The sequence below is a fragment of the Dendrobates tinctorius genome, unplaced genomic scaffold, assembly GCF_039654945.1.
Source record: "Dendrobates tinctorius isolate UK_male_01 unplaced genomic scaffold, ASM3965494v1 ptg000026l, whole genome shotgun sequence".
NCBI classification, from domain to species: Eukaryota; Metazoa; Chordata; class Amphibia; order Anura; family Dendrobatidae; genus Dendrobates; species Dendrobates tinctorius.
This window is the reverse complement of record NW_027361694.1, coordinates 14984627-15009409: the sequence shown is the minus strand read 5'-3', so window position 1 is coordinate 15009409 and position 24783 is coordinate 14984627. Positions and strand designations below refer to the sequence as shown.

At 45.5% G+C, this 24783-nt stretch overlaps 1 protein-coding gene across 3 annotated transcripts in view; it reads left to right on the top strand.

Annotated features, from left to right (window-relative positions):
• UBAC2 (UBA domain containing 2) overlaps nt 1–11166 on the top strand; it is a 273789-nt gene extending 262623 nt beyond the window's left edge. For all 3 annotated transcript variants that reach the window (XM_073569527.1, XM_073569525.1, XM_073569526.1), the window contains one exon: nt 8190–11166. In XM_073569527.1, the coding sequence (XP_073425628.1) occupies nt 8190–8297 (108 nt within the window). In that variant the 3' untranslated portion in view covers nt 8298–11166. The remainder of the gene's footprint in view (nt 1–8189) is intronic.
• The last annotated feature ends 13617 nt before the right edge of the window (nt 11167–24783 follow it).

Genomic DNA, 24783 nt, shown 5'->3' with positions numbered 1-24783 from the left:
TTAGCGGAATGAAATGCGCCATTTTAGAAAAGCGGTCCACTACCACAAGAATCACCGTACAGCCAGACGAACGGGGCAGATCCGTGATAAAGTCCATGGCGATATTCTCCCAAGGCGACTTCGGTACCGGCAGGGGAAGCAGCAGGCCAAATGGAGGACGACGGGGTGTCTTATTCCTAGCACAGGAGGAACAGGAGGCGACAAAGTCTGCCACATCTTGACGGAGAGTGGGCCACCAATAATACCGCGTTATGAGGGCCAGGGTCTTCCCAATTCCGGCATGACCAGCCAGTTTGGAGGAATGCCCCCACAGAAGAACTCTCCTCTTAACGTCCTCTGGTACGAGAGTCTTGCCCGGAGGTGGAGAAAGCAGAGACAACGGAGCCACTGTGATTATCTTCGTAGGCTCGATAACATGGGAAGGTTCCTCCCCAGATTCAGTTGGTTGAAAGACTCTGGATAGAGCATCGGCTTTAGCGTTCTTGTCTCCAGGGCGGAAGTGCAGCTCGAAATCAAAGCGGGCAAAAAACAGAGACCATCTAGCCTGTCGAGGATTGAGTCTCTGGGCGGTCTGGAGGTAGGCGAGATTTTTGTGGTCAGAGTAAACAATAAAAGGGTGAACTGCTCCTTCCAGAAGGTGACGCCACTCCTCCAATGCCAACTTCATGGCCAGAAGCTCACGGTCGCCAATCGAATAGTTACACTCTGCCGGCGAAAAGGCTCTGGAGAAAAAGCCACAAGGACGTAGGCGGCCCGAACCGGTCCTCTGGGACAAGACAGCCCCGGCGCCAGTCGAGGAAGCGTCCACCTCCAGCACGAAAGGCTTGCCGCTCTCAGGACGGATCAATACGGGAGCTGTGGAAAAAGCTTGTTTTAGCAACTGGAAGGCCTCTTCGGCTTCAGGTGTCCAGGAGTTGGCAGAGATCCCCTTTCGGGTAAGGGCCGAGATCGGCCTGGAGAGCGAGGAGAAGTGCGGAATGAACTGCCGATAGTAGTTCGCGAAGCCCAAGAAACGTTGAATAGCTCTTAAGCCAGCGGGGCGAGGCCACTTGAGAATGGCGGAGAGTTTCTCGGGATCCATCTGAAGCCCGGCATCGGAGATGATGTAGCCCAGAAAAGGCAGGGAGGTCTGTTCGAACAGGCACTTCTCCATCTTGGCATATAGACGATTCTCTCGAAGACGCCGAAGAACAAGGCGGACAGTCCTCCTGTGGGATGGAAGATCCGGGGAGAAGACCAGAAAGTCATCCAGGTAGACTACGACACAGGAGTACAGGAGGTCTCGGAAGATTTCATTGACGAACTCCTGGAACACCGCCAGGGCATTGCACAGACCGAATGGCATCACCAAGTACTCATAATGACCGTCACGGGTGTTAAAGGCGGTCTTCCATTCATCGCCGGCACGGATGCGGATGAGGTTGTATGCCCCCCTGAGATCCAGTTTGGAGAAGATGCGTGCCCCCCTGAGACGGTCAAACAACTCCGGGATAAGAGGAAGTGGGTACCGGTTTTTGATAGTGATGTTGTTCAATCCTCTATAATCGATACATGGGCGCAGCGAACCGTCTTTCTTTTTAACGAAAAAGAACCCGGCGCCGGCAGGAGATGAAGACTTCCGAATGAATCCCTTGGCAAGGTTCTCCGTGACATATTCGGACATGGCGGCGGATTCTGCAGGGGACAGCGGGTAGATCCTGCCCCTGGGAGGAGTAGAACCGGGGATAAGCTCAATCGGGCAGTCGAAGGCTCGATGCGGTGGAAGAACCTCCGACTCCTTCTTGTCGAAAACGTCTGCATAAGCCCAATAGGCGGAAGGAAGCCCAGAGAGATCCTGAGGTGGGCGAAGGGGAACCACTGGCTGAATGGGGTTCAGACAGCGACCATGACACGGGTCTCCCCAGCGCAAGACCTCCCCGGTCGACCAGTTGAGAACCGGCTGGTGTGTCCGTAACCACGGGAGACCGAGGAGAATGGCATGAGACAAGTCGGGCAGCACATAGAAGGCTACTTTTTCACGGTGGAGGGCACCGACTTGCAAGATTACCTCTTCTGTGACCGTGGTGATGGAGTCCAACAACGGTCGGCCATCAACGGAAGCGATAATCCGAGGGTTCTTCAGGGAGACCACGGGAATCCGATATTTGTCTACCACTTCACGCCGGATGAAGTTGCCTGCTGAGCCCGAATCCACATAGGCCACCTCTGACCCACGCCTCCCCCCTGAAAGCAGAAGAACGGAAAGTGTGAGGGCCTGAGAGGAATCATAATCACCTAGGAAGGCCTCTCTTACCTGGCCTAGGTGGAAGAGTTTCCCGGTCTCTCAGGACAAGAGCGGATGAAGTGGGATGCCCCTCCACAGTAAAGACAAAGCCCTTGCTCCCGTCTCTCCCTCTGACGTCTCTCAGCCATCCGGACCCGATCTACCTGCATGGGCTCAGGGGGCGGAGTATGTCCAGGACCAGGCGGACGAGGATTAAAGGACCGGCTAGCGATCTGGGCCGGCCTAATGGGCCTCCTATCCCTCGCCGTTTCCCGGGCGCGCTCCTGGAACCTGAGGTCAATTCGAGTGGCCAGGGAGATGAGGTCCTCGAGGTTGGTGGGGGTATCACGCCCCGCCAACTCGTCCTTAATTCTGCCCGACAACCCACGCCAAAAGGCCCCGACCAATGCCGCGTTATTCCAACCCAATTCGGAGGACATGGTGCGGAACCGAATGGCGTATTGACCAACAGTCAGGGAGCCCTGGTGTAGGTTGAAAAGAGATTCGGTAAGCGAGGCTACCCGTCCAGGCTCATCGAACACCTTACGAAAGGTGTCCAAGAAGAGCGGGATGTTAGAAACAATAGGATCGTCCCTCTCCCAGAGCGGATTTAACCAAGATAAGGCCTCTCCCTCCAGATGGGACATGATGAAGGCCACCTTGGCCCGATCGGAAGGATACTGATGAGGCTGAAGCTCAAAATGCAAGCCACACTGGTTTAGGAACCCTCTACACTGTCTGGGATCCCCAGCGTATCGGGGTGGTTTGGCAAGGCGAGGAGAGGGGAACGGAGCGGGACTGGGGATGGCGGCCGAGGCCGCAGCGGCGGACTGGAGATCTCCCAGACGGCTATCTACCGAGGCCATATATGACAAAATGTGGGACTGAGCGTCCCGCTGCTGGCTCAACTCCTGCTGGAGGCCGGCCAGCTGTGCGGCATTCCCCGGATCGGCCGCCTGGAGAGCGGACAAGCGGGACTCCATGGCCTTCATGACCGACATAATGCGCCCCTGGTTCTCCCGTAAAAAGAGAAGCTCCTTTTGACCGGGAGCGGCAGCACCGGCGGGATCCATGGCCTGACCGTACTGTTAGCGCCACAGGCTGTGAGGAGGAATACCCTGGAGTGGACCCTCTGGACCGTGGCACCGAGGGACCCCGGACGAGCAACCTGGTGTGACCGACCCCTATACAGGGATCGTTAGGCGCAAGACCAGAGACTCGAATGCCACGGCAGCCGGAACCAAGAGGGGCGGCTCGGAATGGTGCACAGGGCGTGAGCAGGAACAGACACAGGACTTGAACAGGCACGGTTACCGGACTGGAGCAGGCACGGACACAGGACTGGAGCTGGCACGGACACTGGACTGGAACAGGCACGGACACTGGACTGGAACAGGCACGGAGACAGGACTGGAGCAGGCACGGACACAGGACTTGAACAGGCACGGACACAGGACTGGAGCTGGCACGGACACTGGACTGCAACAGGCACGGACACTGGACTGCAACAGGCACGGAGACAGGACTGGAGCAGGCACGGAGACAGGACTGGAACAGGCACGGAGACAGGACTGGAACAGGCACGGAGACAGGACTGGAACAGGCGCGGAGACAGGACTGGAACAGGCACGGACACAGGACAGGTATGGGCACGGACACAGGACTGGAGCAGGGCTGGAAGCAAGCACAGAGGTTAGGCAGTGAGCCGGATTCCAGCGGAGTACACAGGGCCTGAGGCGCAGAAGGAAACAACCACGGTCAGGCGCCTCCACTAAGGGAGGGCGGCCTGATATGGCTGCTGCTGAGCCCCCATTGGTCCGGCGGTGCAATTGGGGCAGAGCACCGCCGGAACCCAGCTTAGCGGCGGAGGACCGGCCGCGACCTACTGCGCATGCGCGGGACCCGAGGTGACGTCACCAGCTGTGGGCCGGAGGAAGGGAGAGGCAGACGCCGGGGCTGGAGGGAGCGAGGCTGCTGGAGGGAGCGCGGCTGCCGGACGAGGTGAGTATCGCTGCGCGCACGGGGGCGAAGGGCTGGGAGCGTGACAGGGGGATCGGGGACCGTGACAAGCGCATGATCAATCTCCACTCCGTTCAGCCGTGGCTTTTCAGAGGCCCAGTTCTCGGGATTGGCAGGAACCCTGGCAGTCAAACCCCCAATGATCAGAAAGTTATCCCCTATCCTTTGAATTGGAGATTATTTTAAAACTTGAGAATACTTAAAAGTTAATTTTCCACTATAAAAATGTATAGGCTACAATATGGCACACAAAGTTCAGATTTAGATGACCGTAATGTGGCCTCATTCCCTGGTCTGACTGTGATCTAATGATGTGAACTTAAAGCATCATGGGCATATATGTTGCTGTAAATTCAGATAATGAGACCCCGTTCAGGCCAGGAATTGTGACCTCATAATAGTTGTTTGAATTACCATAGCACTAAAAAAGCCGTAGATGTCTTGAAATAAAAATTGTAAATGTTATTATTTGACTTAAATATTCTAAAGGATATTTGGCCTGGTAATTACTCCCATCATATGTAATTAGTCTGAGAATTGACTAACAGCAAAACACAGTATGTAAACTATAAAGTTATAAGCAGTTACAAATTACATAGATAGAATTTTATGAAAAATCCAAAGTCTAATTTATGCAAAGTTGCTGAAAATGTCAAGGTTAGATGAAAGTGCTATAGCGAACGTTTTAAGGTTATGGAATTCCCCAGATTTTGCTTTTTCCTTTCAAACTCAGAGATGGTAAATCAACTTTGTCTCCTTGTTTTAACCACTTATCGAATTAAATGAGCTGTCACAGCTTACTTTACTTGTAGGGTTCATTTTGTTACAACCACATGGGTCCACATCTCAGCAAGGTGCATCACTACTAAAAGGAATTAAAGGAAATAATACTGAAACGTACTTAATGTAAACCTGTAATCATCAGTAGAGACTATACTTAAAAATGATTGCAACTTATGGTTGTGTAGTGTTCTTGTACATATCAGAATTGTGCTTACTGGCATAATACATAAGCTCATTCATGCCTAGTTGTAATGATAGGACATACAAATAAGGGTTATTACACTTCTGCACATTAGTGCACGTCTGTCGATTATTACAGCCTCACAGCCATTGGCAGCAATCTGTCACATCACATATAATTGAGCATGATTTATTTTAGTTATTCAAGTTGTTCAATGTAGTTACCTGTTCCGAGAAAAAATAAAATTTAGCACCAAAAACCAGATGACAAGTTCCCTCGAAGATGGCTGCAGAAATTAGATATTACCAGTCTTTCAGACGGGCACACAACTATCAACCATCAGCTATCATTCAACTCTATTTCTAGTTGATGCTTACAAACTTTTGCAGCAATGCACAAAATAATAAGCAGGAAGGAGAAAAAAAAATGCTTATCACATCCAAGTGCAAATCGTGATCAGTATCTGAGTGGCAAAAAAGTGAACAAAACCCAGCAAAACAAAATTTCAACAGATTGTCTGACAGTCGATATATGTTATCAGCAGTGCAGAACAACAGTTAAAAACCTGCCGTTTATGAGTGACCAATATACTCTGTTTTGTTTCATTGTTTGCAGCTTATTTGGTGGAGCCTTCATTGCGCACAAAATATTTTGTGCTGAACATTACATTTGAAATGTTACATACTAAAAAATTAGGTACTAAAAATATAGTAGTAACAATTGAAGAATAAGTACTAAAAATAAAGGTACTCCGCTTAGGGACTAAAAATTGGATACTGAAAAATTGTGCCGTACAAATATGAAATGTAATACTAAATACCATACTAATTATAATGCAAAAATATAATACTAAAAATTGTAGCATCCAAATTAGGTACTATAAATTTGAGCCTTAAATTAGATGCTAAATGTTTGTGATCGCCCATAACATTTGCATATCTGTCTTCCTGATGACCCGTAAAGGGTACTTTTTTTTGCGATGGGGCTAAAATCTTATCGGTAGATAGTTGTCAACTACCTGCCTATTGTGCCTTGTGATATCTCTCCCTCTTCAGACAGCAGTTCACTTGATTCTGCAAGTAAGGAGAAACAGAGCAAAACTTTATCATAAATATTATAATGAATGAAAAATGCATTAATGAATGAAAAATGCATTAATAAATTCTATGGATACATATAGGTCTCTGTGGTCATGACCTAGGGTAAAGAGTCGGCCAATGGCAAGGCAGAACAATTAGTGATTTGTGTCCAGCTCTTATATGTTATTGGCTTTGATGAAAAAATATGTATATTAAATTACAATCCAAATAGCAGTATGCCGTCCTGAAGGGCAACAAATCTTCCATGCTGGCAGACAGGAAGGATACAAATAACTTAGATGCATCAATCAAAGCCTATGCTTGGACACATTGCTGGAATTGCAACAATGAATTATTCGTATTATTTGCGGTATTTACTCATGGTTGGAGTCCTGGCATTGATCCCGTTCCCCAACGTACGTTTTGCGTTAATCGCTTCTTCAGGGGGCGCCCCAGTGCTGTTTGGAATTTGGATGGTAATTGAATACATTTGTATTTATTTCATCAAAGCCAGTAACATATAAGAGCTGGACACATCACTATTTGTTTTTCCTTGCCATTCGTCCCCTCTTTACCCTGGGTCATGACCACAGAAACCTATATGTATCCGTAGAATTTCTTTATGTATTTTTCATTCCTTATAATATTTATGATAAAAAAAGTTTTGTATTGAATTCTAAAATGGCTTAATTGACTCTGTTCCTCCTTACTTGCTTATCTGTCATGATTTGCCAACATATGGGTATGTTTACTATGTGGAACTGGTACCTGTGCTAAATTCTCTTGGTTCTTTTGACCTCATGTCAACAAAGACACTTCCAGTCTGTTATATCGATGTTGCGTCACTGCTGATGTCATGCTAACTTACAGTCAGCTCACCGCATTTAGAGAGCCAGCTGTCAATCAACATGACATTGGCAGTGACACCCCGTCGAGAGAGTGGAAGAGAAGGAGCTGTTTTGCCGATGTGATATCACCATCAGGAACAGTCTGTGATTGCTCTATGCTGGAATTGATCTTCACAATTCAAAGCAGGGAGGTAGTTGGCAAGTACTTGCCGGTAAGTTTTAGCCCTGTTGCAAAACACTCTGTCTCGGATAAGCCCTTTGAATAAAGAATTCTGGATGGGAAGTGACAGGAGAACATTTATCAGACAGATTCCTGTATAAGGCTGTGTTCACACACAGCATTTATTTTCGCGGTTTTCCCACGGATTTACCAAAAAATCCGCTCAAAAAACGCTTAAAAGAAGCTTCCCATTAATTTTAATGCATTTTGCACTTTTTGTGCATATTGATTCGTTTTTTACCACGAAAAAACGCTTCGTGGTAAAAAAAAACGCAGCATGCTCATTAATTTCGCGGTAAATTCCGCATTTCTGGCTATTTTCTATGTGTCTAGGGACGCGCGGAAAAAACGCACATTTTCTGGGAAGGAGTGCTGTTTTTATGCAGAAATTTTCTGCATACGTGTGCACATAGCCTAAGATGCTGATTTTACTGTGCTTCAGCTGGGGTCACCCTGGTGTGTTATTGCAGCTATTTTTTATTTACTTGTGCAATGCTTTCTCTCACATGACCCTCTAAGTATTTTTTTGCAGGAGGCCTTACCCAACCCTTGTAAATAATTCAGCATCTTGCTGTAGGGATAGTTCTGTATAGTGATTGTTTTGACACCTGTTAGATGTTTGCGAAGGGAGTACTAAACATGTTGCATAACTTCCTTTTCTGGATTTATCAGTAATTTCAACATAAATTCTACTGAAATAGCTACATTCTAGTGTCATGTAATGTTATTAGGTGTTCTTTCTATGCATGTTTCAAAAATTGATTTACTGCATCTTTTTTTCTTCATTTCTTTACAGGTTGCACGGCTAATGGAAATGGGGTTTTCAAGGGCAGATGTCTTAACTGCTCTAAGGGCTTCAAACAACGACGTCAACTTGGCTACCAATTTTTTATTACAGCGATGATAATTCAGGGAATGGTACAATATATTTTACTCATATGGCATCCAAAGATCTTTTTTTACCTAGAAATATAAAGTGTATTAAAAATTAGAGGATTAAAGAAAATATTTTTACTCACTCTGCTAAACTGATGTTAAAAATACAAAGTTGTATCACTTGCTATATTTAAGCATTCAAAATTAGCATTTTTTTATTTAGTTGGAAAAATTCTCATTACTGCTGCAAGCTGTGTTCTTGCTGCAGGAGTAGTAATGGAAGCTGCACTGATTATATGAAGGTTTAGACATTCAGGGGTCCAATGTGGCAGTGCTCTGCTTGTCACATACACAGCACGTTGTGTTTTCATGATGTCTTACTATTGTAGTTTTCCTTAGGCCTGTAGGTAAAATCTTGAGAGCTTATCTAAAGTTTTATTTATTGCTGGGGGTCCAGGACGATTTTATTACTTAAAGTAGACAACTGGCACATTATGAAAATACTCCCAAACACTTTCTAAATCGAGCACCCTTTATTTTGCATTAAGTGATTAACATTTTGTAGTGATGAATGTTCACACTTATTAATTGAAGAGGTTGTCCACATTCAGAATAGAAAACATTGAATGCTGTAAGATACCTAAAATAACAAACACAGCAGGTACTGGCTCTTCTTGGGTCCTGCACAGGCTCCCCACCATTGCTCATGCCTCAGTGTTTTTGCTGCAGCAGTGACGTTACATCAACAACGTGCATCACCGCTGAAGCCAATGACTAAGTTTGGTGGCTAGTGCAGTCTGCCTTGGCACAGCCGCTGAGCTCAGTAATTGGTCACAACCTCTGAGCTCAGTAATTGGGCATAGCCTCTGAGCTCGCTTATAGGGCATAGCCTCTGAGCTCATTAATTGGGCATAGCCTCTGAGCTCATTAATTGGGCATAGCTTCTGAGCTCAGTAATAGGGCATAGCCTCTGAGCTCAGGAATTGGGCATAGCCTCTGAGCTCAGGAATTGGGCATAGCCTCTGAGCTCGCTTATAGGGCATAGCTTCTGAGCTCAGTAATAGGGCATAGCCTCTGAGCTCAGGAATTGGGCATAGCCTCTGAGCTCAGGAATTGGGCATAGCCTCTGAGCTCGCTTATAGGGCATAGCTTCTGAGCTCAGTAATTGGGCATAGCCTCTGAGCTCGCTTATAGGGCATAGCCTCTGAGCTCATTAATTGGGCATAGCCTCTGAGCTCAGTAATAGGGAATAGCCTCTGAGCTCAGGAATTGGTCACAGCCTCTGAGCTCAGTAATTGGGCACAGCCTCAAAACTGAGTAATTGGGCACAGCCTCTAAACTGAGTAATTGGACACAACCTCTGAACTGATTAATTGGCCACATCCTCTGAAATCAGTAATTGGGCACAGGCTCTGAAATCTGTAATTGGGCACAGCCTCTGAGCTCAGTAATTGGGCACAGTCTCTGAGCTGAGTAATTGGGCATTGCCTCTGAGCTCAGTAATTAAGCATAGCCTCTGAGCTCAGTAATTGGGCACATCTTCTGAGCTCAGTAATTGGGCACAGCCTCTGAGCTCCATTATCAGGCACATCTGCTGAGCTCAGTGATTGGTTGCATCAGTGATATGCACTGTCTGTGTGATGGCACCGCTGCCGCCAAGCAATTAATCTGATGCAGCAGCAGGGAGCCAGTGCCGGACCCAGACAGGTTGCATACATGGTGTATATGTTATTTTAGGTATTCTAAAGTGTTTGGAGTCCACTTTCCTGAATGTAGACAACTTCTTTAAATTCAGTCATTAGTCATTAGATATGCAGCTATGCCTCTGACTACATGCACTAATTTTCACAAAAATTACAAAATAAAAAAGCACAAAAATAACCATGATAACATGTGCCTGTAAAAATATCAGTCATTGTATAGGAAAGGGACTTGAGTAGCCGCAGGGGAAGATAAATTAATCATTTGCTCATCTTCCCTGCCCTTTAGTAGGATAAAAGGTACACCCCTAAATATGACACCTCACTTCTGTGTAAGAAAAGGTGATCGCATGAATAGAAGTTGCTGTATCACCCCCCTGGGACACTGGAGGCTGCATGGGGAAAGTTGACAGTAGCAGGCTATAATATTTTTGTATTGCTTTTGCACGCAGCTACACCCTCTCACCCCTCCCAGGGCTGAAATCATATCTGCATTATGCGGTCCGTACTCCTACCGCAATACCCAATCCGACCATGGATCAGGTCTGGAATTGGAGCCTGTAACAGGGACATTGAAATACGGCCCCTAAAGTCATCTAAATGTAGTTTTACACAGAATCAAAGCCATAAAGTTAGACTTGTCATACTGCTCCCTGCAAAAATCATTTACAGTTCTGACCTATTACATACATCCTTTGAAGTAAACAATTGAAGGTGTTTTTATAAATTTGTGCAATACATTAATATTACAGATGTCACTCTGATCAACAGCCGTATTAGTGCGTCCCCTTCCTGCTGCTTTTGGTCATAGTGCACCGGACGTGTATTCACTATGTATAGCATGTAAGTGCACAATGCGCGCAGTTGGGGCCACAGCAGAATTAGTAGGTAACTTGCACATTTGCGCCCACATGTAGATATTTTAAAACCCTGGAACACTCCTTTTACTAATGGCCTGAATTTTTTTCTTTCTGCATCTAGGCATAGGGATAACAACATGGTGTGATTTTCTAACTGACAGGACTTGGTATCAGTTTATGGTTAAATGACATATGTCTCAAAATGTGTAATAAATTATCAAGTAAAAGATGTTATTCAGAGATGAACGCTAATTAGATGTTTTCTTAGTAAATGCTGTTTGGTTATATTTAGAAAGCAAAGCACAATTTGGAATTTAATAAATAGATTTGGACAGTATTCTTTTTGTTCTTAAAGTGTGTGATAACAATGTGTTGGTATTTCTATTGTAACACAGATTATGTAACATCCCCTCCCTCCAACGTCTCATCAGTTTCTGAACATCTTTGTTGTATCGCCTCTTTTTTGTTGCAATATTTTTGAGAAATTCTTGAGTATTTGGCCTTTTAGAAATTAAGATAAGGTTCATTTGTGTTAGGACATTGTTTCAGTTGTCACAATGAACTCTAAAGCCCCCGTTACACACTGCGATATCGCTAGCAATATCGCTGTAAAGTCACCGATTTTGTGACGTTGCAGCGATATTGCTAGCGATATCGCTGCATGTGATACTTACCTCCGACCGGCTCCCCCGCTGCTCATCGTTGGTCGCGCGAGAAGCTCCTGGATCATTTCTCTTCGGGCGTTTCCTGCTGGGCTTCCTGTGGCGCCGACGAGCGACGCGTGGACGCGGGCGGGAGGACGTCAGGATCGCCGCGTCTGACAGGTAAGTAGCGACCCCCGACCCCAGCGATGTCGCTGGTGAGATCTGCCTGTGTGGCAGCTCACTAGCGACCACTTAGCGATGCACCAGCAATCCATATCGTTGTCGGGATCATAGAATCATAGAATCGTAGAGTTGGAAGGGACCTCCTGGGCCATCTGGTCCAACCCCCTGCTCAAAGCAGGATTCGCTAAATCATCACAGTCAGATGTCTGTCCAGCCTCTGTTTGAAGACTTCCATTGAAGGAGAACTCACCACTTCTCGTGGCAGCTTGTTCCACTCATTGATCACTCTGTCAAAAAGTTTTTTCTAATATGTAATCTGTGTCTCCTCCCATTCAGTTTCATCCCATTGCTTCTAGTCTTTCCTTGTGCAAATGAGAATAAAGTTGATCCTTCTACAATGTGACAGCCCTTTAGATATTTGTAGATGGCTATTAAGTCTCCTCTCAGTCTTCTCTTTTGCAAACTAAACATTCCTAAATCCTGCAACCTTTCCTCATAAGACAGGGTTTGCAGACCGGTCACCAATCTGGTCGCTCTTTTCTGAACTTGCTCCAGTTTGTTGATGTCTTTTTTAAAAAAAGACATCAACAAACTGGAGCAAGTTCAGAAAAGAGCGACCAGAATGGTGACCGGTCTGCAAACCCTGTCTTATGAGGAAAGGTTGCAGGATTTGGGAATGTTTAGTTTGCAAAAGAGAAGACTGAGAGGAGACTTAATAGCTGTCTACAAATATCTTAAGGGCTGTCACATTGTAGAAGGATCAACTTTATTCTCATTTGCACAAGGAAAGACTAGAAGCAATGGGATGAAACTGAATGGGAGGAGACACAGATTAGATATTAGAAAAAACTTTTTGACAGTTAGAGTGATCAATGAGTGGAACAGGCTGCCACGAGAAGTGGTGAGTTCTCCTTCAATGGAAGTCTTCAAACAGAGGCTGGACAGACATCTGACTGGGATGATTTAGCGAATCCTGCTTTGAGCAGGGGGTTGGACCAGATGGCCCAGGAGGTCCCTTCCAACTCTACGATTCTATGATTCTATGATTCTAAATGTGGTGCCCAAAACTGGACACAATATTCCAGATGAGGTCTGACCAAAGAGGAGTAGAGGGAAATAATGACTTCACGTGATCTAGACTGTATGCTTCTGTTAATACATCCTAGAATTGCATTTGCCTTTTTTGCTGCTGCATCACACTGTTGACTCATATTCAGTCTGTGATCTATTAGTATACCCAAGTCTTTTTCACAAGTGCTGTTGCTTAGCGCTATTCCTCCCATTCTGTATATGCTTTTTTCATTTTTATTGCCCAGATGTAGTACTTCGCATTTTTCCCTATTAAAAACCATTCTGTTAGTTGCTGCCCACTTCTCCAGTTTATTTATATCATTTTGAATCCTCTCTCTCTCTTCTCTAGTATTAGCTATCCCTCGTAGCTTTGTGTCATCAGCTAATCAGTTTACCCTCAATTCCTTCATCTAAATCGTTGATAAAGATGTTGAACAATAAAGGGCCCAGGACAGAGCCCTGTGGTACCCCACTTGAGACATTCTTCCAACTGGATGTGCAGCCATTTACGACCACTCTTTGGGTCCGATCACTAAGCCAGTTATGAATCCACCTAACAGTTGCCTTGTCCATTCCATACTTAGTCATTTTCTCAATAAGGATTGTATGAGAGACTTTGTCAAATGCTTTGCTGAAGTCAAGATATACTATATCTACAGCATCGCTGGTGCATCGCTATGTGTAACGGTACCCTAAAACAGAGGAAAGTGCAAATCAACTGATCATTGACTTCTACAATCACATCCAAATTGGCAACATAAAAAAAAAGTTCCAGTGGGTTAAAATGACATGCCTTCCTAATTTTGATGGTGGAAGGATTATAAAAACTAGGGTGTTCAGTATTGAAATACTATATGTAGCAATATAATATAAATGCATTTGACCTGCGTCACTGGCTAACAGAGCAATGCTAATTCCAGTTTACTGAAAGTACTCCTGAAAGGTGAAAAGCATTCATAACAACTTATGCTTCTGCCCACACTGTTCTTGTCATCATAAGCCACCGATCACAGCCCAAAATAGGTTTATTTCTGGAGTTTCATGCAAGTGCTTCAGCACAAGTTATGCATGAAAGATTTTCCTTTAATCTGTGTCATATTTTTTTCCAATTATCTGTTCTTATAAATATCACAAAATCTAATATTGAAATGATTAAATGGGTTTTCACAACATCATAAATGGTTAAAATGGTAAAAAAAAAAAAGTGCTTGTAAAAACAAGTACCGTAACTTCGCAAATTCTTTTTTATTAAACATCCTCAGTGGAGGATTTTTAATTTTTATTGTTTTTTAATTTTAATTGTTTACTGATTTTTGCATAACGAAGCAACAACAAGGCAAGTCTATCAGTGGTGGCCGGTCTAGGTAAGCACTGCAGCACTTACAAGTCTTACTCTAAAGCTGGTCAGATCGCAAAGAACACACAGTTCAAGCAAGTGGCGCAACCATGGCACTGTCTGAACTGTCAATCAATGATGAGTGCACGCCCCCAGCAAGTAGGAAATGTACTTCTGAAAATTGAGAAGGTTTCAACACCTTTAAAGGTTTCAAAATCCACAATTAAATCGCTAGGTTGTTCTCATACTTTACATTGAAAAGCTAACGCTCAGTGTAATGCAATATGTGTAACATTGCAGTGTTCAGGTATAAGTATCTCAGGAGGAATAAAATATGGCTATACATTGACTTTTTTTTAGTTAAACATAAAAACAATGTATTTAATTTAGAAGTGGGAATTAAAAAATACACTACAGATCACCGCAACTCTTTGCTTCCATTCTAACATTGATTTCTATGAACATGTTATTTTTTTATAGCGCTACCAGATCAATATCCTCTGTCCCCACCATCCGCACCCTTCCAATACAAACAAATGTTTAGTGCCTTTTGTACTCCACTCTACATTTTCAATGTTCCCTCTAGGACCCCACTGTACCATTGGTGGGCTCCTGGAAGAACAACATAATCTATTGTCAGAAGTTATCCACCCTTCCACACACAGTGATCCGTGAGATTTGTATGTGAGGCTCTCAAAACATTTGTTAGGTCCCTGGATCAGGATAAACTGAAGACTTATTGGGCAGCTTCACTTACAAGGAACAAATTGGCTACACTTCCTTTTAAGGCAATTATATCAATGATATTTACCATATTTATTGCACTATGTCGTTGCCTCTAGTTTAGTGCACATCTAATTGTATGTAGAGCTGCGTGGGTTTAAAATAAAATATTATGTATTTTTTTAAAATCCAGAACCATGCACACATGAAATAACGTGTACAGTTAATGTAACTCCCATAAGGTAAAACTAACCTTAACCCCTTCATGACCAAGCCTATTTTGACCTTAATGACCAGGCCATTTTTTGCAATTCTGACCAGTGTCCCTTTATGAGGTAATAACTCAGGAACGCTTCAACTGATCCTAGCGATTCTGAGATTGTTTTTTGGTGACATATTGGGCTTCATGTTAGTGGTAAATTTAGGTCGATAATTTTTGCGTTTATTTGTGAAAAAATCAGAAATTTGGCGAAAATTTCGCAATTTTCAAATTTTGAATTTTTATTCTGTTAAACCAGAGAGTTATGTGACCCAAAATAGTTACTAAATAACATTTCCCACATGTCTACTTTACATCAGCACAATTTTGGAAGCAAAATATTTTTTGTTAGGAAGTTATAAGGGTTAAAAGTTGACCAGCGATTTCTCATTTTTACAACAAAATTTACAAAACCATTTTTTTAGGGACCACCTCACATTTGAAGTCACTTTGAGGAGTCTGTATGGCAGAAAATACCCAAAAGTGACACCATTCTAAAAACTGCACCCTTCAAGCTACTCAAAATTACATTCAAGAAGATTATTAACCCTTCAGCTGTTTCACAGGAACTAAAGCAACTTGGAAAGAAAAAATGGACATTTTAATTTTTCCAACAATAATTTTCTTTTAGCATCAATTTTTTCATTTTCACATAGGCAACGGGATAAAATGAATCCTAAAATTTGTTGGGCAATTTCTTCTGAGTACACTGATACCTCATATGTGGTCATAAACCACTGTTTGGGCGCATGGCAGGGCTCAGAAGGGAAGGAGTGCCATTTGACTTTTTGAATGGAAAATATGCTGGAATATTTAGCGGTTGCCATGTCGCGTTTGGAGAGCCCCTGTGTGCCTAAACATTGGATCTCTCCCACAAGTGACCCCATTTTGGAAACTAGACCCCCCCAAGGAACTTATCTAGATGCATAATGATCACTTTTAACCCCCAGGTGCTTCACAAATTGATCTGTAAAAAAAACAAAGTACTTTTTTTCACAAAAATTTTCTTTTAGCCTCTGTTTTTTCATTTTCACATGAGCAACAGGATAAAATGGATCCTAAAATTTGTTGGACAATTTCTCCTGAGTACACCGATACCTCATATGTGGTCATAAACCACTGTTTGGGCGTACGGCAGGGTCCGGAAGAGAAGGAGCACCATTTGACTTTTTGATTGGAAAATTAGCTCCAATCGTTATCGGACACCATGTCGCGTTTGGAGAGCCCCTGTGCACCTAAACATTGGAGCTCCCCCACAAGTGACCCCATTTTGGAAACTAGACCCCTAATGGAACTTATCTAGATGTGTAGTGAGCACTTTGAACCCCCAAGTGCTTCACAAAAGTTTATAACAGAGCAGTGAAAATAAAACATAATTTCTTTTCCTCAAAAATGATTATTTAGCACGCTATTTTTAATTTTCACAAGGCTAACAGGAGAAATTGGAAAACAAAAGTTGTTGTCCAGTTTGTCCTGAGTACGCTGGTACCCCATATGTGGGGGGGAACCACTGTTTGGGCACACGGCAGGGCTCAGAAGGGAAGGAGCGCCATTTTACTTTTTGAAATGCAAATTACTTCTAATTGTTAGCGGACAAGTCAATTTACCTGCGGTTTTAGCTGCGGATCCGCACGGAAAAATCCGCTGGTGAATCCGCAGCATGTGCACATAGCCTAAAATGGAAATTGTGCAGTTCCAAAATAAAGACAAGCCACTCGTACTTTGTTTGCTCCAAGGGTACACTAAAGGCCCCGTCACACACCAAGATCGCCAGCGAGATCGCTGATTTTGTGACGCCACAGCAATCTCGCCAGTGACATTGCTGTGTGTGACATGTATAGTGACCGGCCCCCTGCCGGGTATCGCTGATCGCGCTCGAAAGTCCTGGGCCATTTTTTGATCATTGGTCTCCCGCTGGCCAGCACGCATCGAGGCGTGTAGCAGCGGGAGACCGCCGATCAGCGACGCTGGGAGCTGGTTTCCAGGGTAAACAGTGGGTATCTAAAAGCCGCGCGGCTCTTAGATACCTGCTGTTTACCTTGGATACCAACTTGCTCGCTGGTCCTGATGGCTGGTGGGTCTGTCTATGTGACAGCTCACCAGCGATCAGCTATGTCCCAGTGATCCCATCTACGTCGGATCGTTGGTGGGATCACTGGGACATTGATGTGTGTAACGGGGCCTCAAGTGTCCGTATCTTGCCTTGAATAAATATATTATTACAAGCAGTGTAAAAAGCCACAAATGTCTTTTTCTTGAGATTTTTGAGATTCTTGAGATTTTTTTTCTCCACCTAGCAACAACCTTTTTAGCTCGATTGATAGTTCACTGTCTGTGTGATGTTAGACTCCAAGGAAAGTAGATCGTGTGCTATCAATGAAGCTAAAGAGGCTGATCCTGAGCAGGGAAACAACCCTGGGAGGGAGCGGCTCCCAAAGCACTGTTGCCTCATCTTTGTATAAATTAAAATGCTAATTACTCAGAAATGCAACAATACATGTAAATGCATCAATATCGTTTATATCTTCTAATTTCAAAAACCTGCATGCCCACACAGCCATAGCCAAAAGTCTTGGCTCCATTGAAATTTTTTCCAGAAAATGAAGCATTTCTTTCAAAAAATTAATGCAGTTACATATATTTTGTTATACACATGTTTATTTTTGTGTGTATTGCAACAACACAAAAAAAACACAGAAAAAAGGCAAATTGGCCATAATTTCACACAAAACCCCCAAAGTGGGCCAGACAAAATTGTTGGCAGCCTCAACTTAAAGGGATTGTCAAGTCCAAATCAATAAGTCTGCATTCACTGTGTGACTGCAGACTTGTAAATCCACAAAATGAATGCACTGTGCACTGCGGGGATTCTTCGGTTTCTGACTCTGAATTATACATGCACCCCGCCAGTGAGCACAGCCTCGCTCTCCATACACTTATATGGAGCAAAGCCACGCTCTGTAGACGGGCACGCACACTGGCCAGCCGCTTTACTGGTCGGGGTGTACAAGTGTATGAAAGCAATGACACGCATACTGCCCGAGAGTATGTATAACTCATACATACCCTCCGGTCCTGGGTCGGAAACCAGCAAATTCATAAGTGCAGACTTATTCATTTAGACCGGATAACCCCTTTTATTATTTGGAATAAATAACTGCAATCAATCGCTTCTATGATCATGACCAAGCTTCTTACACCTCTCATCTGCAATTTTGGCCACTGTTGTTTTGCAAACTGCTCCAGATCTCTCATATTTGAAAGATTCCTTCTCCGAACAGTAATTTTAAGATCGCTCTACAGGTATTCCCTGCTGGCCACTTCAGAACTCTCCAGAGTTTTGTTTGCATTCATTTCAGGGTGCTTCTTGAAGTATGTTTGGGGTAATTCTCTTGCCTGAACACCCGTGACCTAAGATGCAAACCCTGCTTTGTGACACTGGGCACCACGTTGCAAGCCAAAATCCTTTGGTAATCTTCAGATTTCATGATGCCTTGCACACAGCCAAGGCACCCAGTGCCAGAGGCAGAAAAACAACCCCAAACAACATGAACCTTCACCATATTTGACTGTAGGTACTATGTTCTTTTCTTTGCAGGACACATCCCATTTATGGTAAACAGAATGATGTGCTTTACCAAAAAGCCCTATCTTTGATTCATCTATCCACAAGATGCTTTCCCAGAAGGATTTTGGCCTGCGTACATTTTGGCAAACTGCAGTCTAGCTTTTTTATGTCTCTTTGTCAGCAGTGGGGTCATCCTGGGTCTTCTGCTATAGCATTTCATTTCTTTTAAATGTCGATGGATTGCTCGGTCTGATACTGATGCATGCTGAGCCTGTAGGAGAGCTTGAATTTTTTTTGGAACTTTATCGGGGCTGCTTATCCACCATCTGGACTATCTTGCATTGCAAACTTTCATCAATTTTTCTGTGTTGTCCACATCAGGGAGATTAGCTACAGTGCCATGGGTTGTAAACTTCTTGATTGTGTTGCTCACGGATGACAAAGGAACATCAAAATCTCTGGAGATGGACTTGTAACCTTTTTTTGAATCTCAAGTCCTCAGACAGTTCTTTTATCCTCTATCTGTTCTCCATGCTTAGTGAGGCACACACATACGTGCAATGCAAAAATTGAGTCAACTTGTCCCCTTTTTATCTGGTTTCAGGTGTGATTTTCATATTGCCCACACCTGTTACTTGCCACAGGTGAGTTTGAAAAAGCATCATGTTTGAAATAAAATTGTTTACCTACAATTTTGGAAATGTGCCAACAATTTTGTCCTGCCCATTTTTGAGTTTTTGTGTGAAATTATTTCCAATATGCCTTTTTTTCCTCTGTTTTTCTTGTGTTTCAATACACACAGAGGAAATAAGCATGTGTATCACAATATATGTGTAATAGTAATTCTTTTATGGGAGAAATATCTCATTTTCTGGAAGAATTTTAAGGGTGCCAACACTTTGGCCATGACTGTATATGCATTTTTGAGAGTGAGGAGAGAAGGGGTTATTTTATTGACAGATTCACTTAAATTATACTATTGTACATAGAAACGTAGCTGTACTGATCAAGAGATGTGCTCTTTCTTATAGTGCATATCCTTAATGAGTTTGGCTAAAGAGGTTCTCCAGGAAAATAAAAAAATAAAGGAAATGTCTTTATAAATACATCCTAAAATACTTTGTTAGCAAAGCATACTTTTTGTCTACTGTGCTAATCACTATATTTCATCATAATGGACGCTGTCTTGATACAGTGACATAAATCTGTTCTAGATGTTAATATGACATGTTTCTGAGCAATTGCTGTAGGAATGTCCTCTACTGTGACCTGGAGATTGCTTGACAGTACGGGATATAGATTTTCTCCAGGTCACAGCAGCTGCACAACATTCAGAAAGGCAGAGGACATCAGTGTGAGCAGTCTCTTCTTAAACTAGGCACCTCTGGTATCTCTAGTATTAGATGAGAAAGATATGGTGGACAGCAGTGTGAGTAGCCTTTTCTTTATTCACCTTCCACGACAGCAGTTATCGGAGGATGTCTTCCCGCCCTAATAGGGGACAGGAAATGCACAAGAGGTTAAATAACCCTGCCCTTCCTATTACCTCCAGTGTTTTTCCTGTCCCCTATGGGGGCATGAGAGGTCCGATGGTGCTGCCGTGGCCGGCGACCGGAGGCACTGCGTCCCTTACCTCAAGCCGGGCGGCCGACGGTCGGGGGCTCCGCTCTCTGTGCGTTAGGCCGCTGCTGTCTCTGCTGCGGCGCGACTCGGGACCCCTCACCTGCCTTTCCTGCACCCCCTCTGTGGGGTAAAGCAAGGCTGTGTGCGGTCGGGGTCCTCATGGAGCTCCCCGGTGTCCTCCCCATGACGGCGGCGCACACGCGCACCGGAAGTGACGCGGCACCGTACTTTCGGTTACTAATTTTCGGCATTCCCAGGGGGAACGCTCAGGCAGCCATCATGGCGGCCGCCGATAGAAGCGGGTGGTGTCTCATTGGCGTCGGGAGCGCTGTCGCCCCCCACCCGCCCGCCGTGATCAGGCCCAGAGTGCGGGGCAGCATCGGGGGTCGGTGGCTGGGGTATTGAGGGGCGGAGCAGCATCCCGAAGACCGCTGACAGCTGGAAGTAGTCGAAAGGAGGGGTGATCGCGATTACCCCCACCTGTGGACCAGGGGAGGAGGAGCATAATACAGCGCTGTGGACCTCGGCTATTTAGACCCTGGTCAGAGGGCGTCCAGGTAAGGCCATTTCTGCACTGGTGACTGTGACACTGACCATGGGCGGTGAGAAGCCCTCGCATTCTGCTTCTGCGGAGCCCAGCGTTCACCCTCCTACTGTAAGTAGCAGGTGTGTCCCCCTTTATTCTGTTCAGAGGGTCCGAGGTGACTTAGTATGCCTTCTCTCTCTGTTTTAGGGAGACAAGGCCCCTGACCTCATAAAGAAACCGAGCCGCAAGTGCGTGTGTGGTACCAAACTCTCCTCGGTATACAGGAAGAAACTATGTCAGCCCTGCACAGATGACATAATCCGTGCAGAACAACCCTCCCTTCTGGACAGTATAAAAACCCTCATCAAGCAAGAAATGCAATCTTCTTTGACTAGTGCCCAGACCCCAACACCGCAACCCCCTCCGGCTAGGAAAAGGAAAGCACCCCCTGCGGAGTCGGACTCGGGCGAAATTGATGCCTCTGACTCAGAGGATGCATGGGAAAACGAGAGTTCCACTTCCGCCTCCAGGCCCGAGAACCAAAAATTCTACTTTTCATTGGAAGACATGGGGGACTTAGCATGGTAAGAGGCACCATGGGATTAGAGGAGACGGAGGTGGAATACTCTGTTCAGGATGAAATGTTTGGGGGGCTGAGGCCCAAAGACCAAAAGGGTTCCCCATCCATGAAAACATCCGGAATCTGGTTATGCAAGAATGGGCCTTCCCCGAGAAAAGACTCACTACCCCATCAGACCTAAGTAATATGTTTCCTTTGGAGGGGGATTGCTCCCTATGGGAGATCCCTAAAGTAGACGTGCAGGTGTCCAGAGTAACTAAAAGGACGGCTCTTCCGTTGGAGGTCTCGTCTCAGCTCAAGGATCCCATGGATCATAAAACGGAGAGCCTGCTTAGGAAATCCTGGGATGCCTCCACAACCCTGCTCAAGGCTAATATAGCCTTTACGTGTGTAGCTAGGTCCTTATTTCGCTGGCTGCGTACACTGGAGGATCACCTCTCTCAAGGAACCCCCAGGGAAGAGATCCTCGATTCTCTTCCTCTACTACAAAAAGCAACAGGGTTCCTAGCCGACGCCTCTGCAGAATCCATTCGGGTAGCAGCAAAGTCGGCAGTCCTCTCCAACTCAGCCAGAAGAACGCTGTGGCTGAAATCGTGGGGGGAGACATAACGTCAAAGTCGAAACTCTGTGCGATTCCCTTCCAGGGGAAGTACGTATTTGGCCCAGTCCTGGATGACATCCTGGAAAAGGCCACAGATAAAAAGAAGGCACTCCCAGAACAGCGGAAACCTAGAAGATGATTTTTTCATTCCCCCCGTAACCAGCCCTCCCAGAGAGAATTCAAAGGGAAGGGTAAAACGGGCAGGTGGAGCTATCCGAAGGGAGGTAAAGGCAGAAATATTCTGGCCTCCCAGCAACAACAAAATCCCACGGATAAGCAATGACAGTATCCAGGTCGGGGGCCGACTCTCGAATTTCATAGAGCAATGGCAGTCAATAACCTCAAACCAGTGGGTTCTTCGCACTATTCGCGACGGGCTGAGATTGGAATTCGAGAGTCCTCCCCCTTGATGCCTGAGAATAACCTCCCTACAAGCGCACCTCCAGGTTTCCTTGCTGGCGGACATATGAACATTGCTGCAAGCAAGAGCAATCTCTCCAGTTCCACAACGGAAAATAGGCAAAGGCCACTACTCTCGCCTCTTCGTAGTGGTAAAACCCTCAGGGAAACACAGGGTCATTATAAACTTGAAACCTTTAAACCAAGTGGTAAAATACAGGCGGTTCAAGATGGAGTCGGTCAAGACTGCAATCCCCCTTATAGGACAGAATTGGGTGATGGCTACAATAGATTTAAGGGACGCTTATTACCACGTCCCGATCCATCCAGATCACAGGAGATTCCTCAGGTTTGCGGTATCTCAGGGGTCCCAAGTCAAACACTACCAATTCAATGTCCTGCCATTTGGGGTATCATCAGCCCCCCAGGTATTTACCAAGGCGATGGCGGAGGCAATGATCTTCATTCGCCAGCAGGGGATCTGCGTTGTCCCATATCTGGACGATCTAGTAATAGCTCCGTCAGCATCTCGCCTGAACCAGGATGTAGACAAATCTCTAGAGATTCTGAAATCCTTGGGTTGGATCCCCAACCTAGAGAAGTCAAACCTTCATCCCTCAACAAGGAAAAAATTCCTAGGGATTCTCCTGGACTCGGGAAAGCGAACATCCTTTTTTACCCAGGGATCGGCAGCTCGACCTGGCTCAGAGGGTCTCCAGGTTCAGGGACCAAAGAGCACCAACCCTGAGAGACTCGATGTCCATGCTGGGATCACTTACAGCATGTATCCAAGCGGTCTCCTGGGCCCAGGCCCATACTCGGACCCTGCAGTCCTACGTCCTTCGGTTTTCAAGGAAACACGAGAACCTATTGACCAGGAGAACCCCGCTTCCCGGTCATGTGAAAGCCTCTCTTCTATGGTGGCTGAACCACCAGAATCTTCAGCAGGGGGTCAGCTGGGATCAGCTTCCTCTAAAAATCATCACCACGGATGCCAGTCAGAGGTTGGGGCGCTACAGTGGAGAAATCGCACTTCCAAGGGTTATGGGGCCCAGACGTCAGATCCAGCTCCTCAAACGCTAGAGAGCTAGTAGCGGTAGAAGAAGCACTCAAGGCAGCAGCAACCCTCCTCCAAAACCATCACGTACGCGTCTACTCAGACAATATGACTACGGTGTCCTACATCAGTCACCAGGGAGGCACGAAATTCTTCAACCTAAAGTGGGTGGCGGCAAGAATCTTTTCCTGGGCAGAGAAGCATCTACTGTCCATATCAGCAGTACATCTGAAGGCAGTGGACAATGTGGAAGCGGACTTCCTTAGCAGGAAGGACGTTCATCCCGGGGACTGGAGCCTGGACCAGTCAGTATTTTTGTTGCTGATCTCAAGGTGAGTATATCCTAGGTGGACCTATTCGCCAGCGGTCAGAATGCGAAGGTGGAAACATATTTCTCCCTCAGCCCCACCGACGGAGCGTGGAAAGTAGACACCTTCTCCCACCCGTGGCACTTCAATCTAGGCTACGCCTTCCCTCCAATCCCCATGATAACAAGAACACTACAGAAGGTATGGGCAGAGCGAGTTGCTACAATATTGATAGCTCCCTTGTGGCCAGGAAGGAGCTGGTACGGAGCCCTGCAAAACATGGCTCAGGATGGTCCAATACTCCTGCCTCAGATGGACAATCTCCTTCGCCAGGGCCCTCTACTGCACCCAGACCCGCGCAAGCTGAACCTGGCGGCCTGGCTACTGAAGCCAGAATTCTAAAAGCTAAAGGAATATCCGACAGGGTAATCCAAACCCTACAAAAAAGTAGGAAACCAGTGACTAACGCCATTTACGGGAAAGTCTGGAAGAAGTATTCATCTTGGTGCTCCCCAAATTCTCCAGATCACTTCCGTCCTAGGATTACACAGATCTTAGAGTTCCTCCAAGACGGCCTAGATCTGGGTCTCACACCCAGTACCTTAAAGGTACAAGTGTCAGCCCTTAGTTCGTTCTACGATCAGGACTTGGCGAGCCATCGATAGATTAAACGGTTCATGACCTCAGCGTCTAGGATCCGTCCCAGACTCCGTAGCCAGATTCCCCCTGGGACTTGAACCTGGTTCTCAAGAGCTTGACGGCCGAACCGTTAGAACCTCTGGCTTCCATAACTTTGAAAAACTTGACACTTAAAACCGTATTCCTGGTAGCAATCACTACCGCAAGGCGCATAGGTGAATTGCAGGCCCTTTCAATACAGGAGCCATATTTAACCATCATGGAAGATAGCATCATCCTGAGATTAGATCCCTCCTTTATTCCTAAAGTAGTCTCGAACTTTCATAGGTACCAGGACATCGTATTACCTTCCTTCTGTCCAAATCCCTCCAACGCGAAAGAAGAAGGGTTCCATACCCTCGACGTCTGCAGAGTAGTCCTCTTCTACCTCCAGCAGT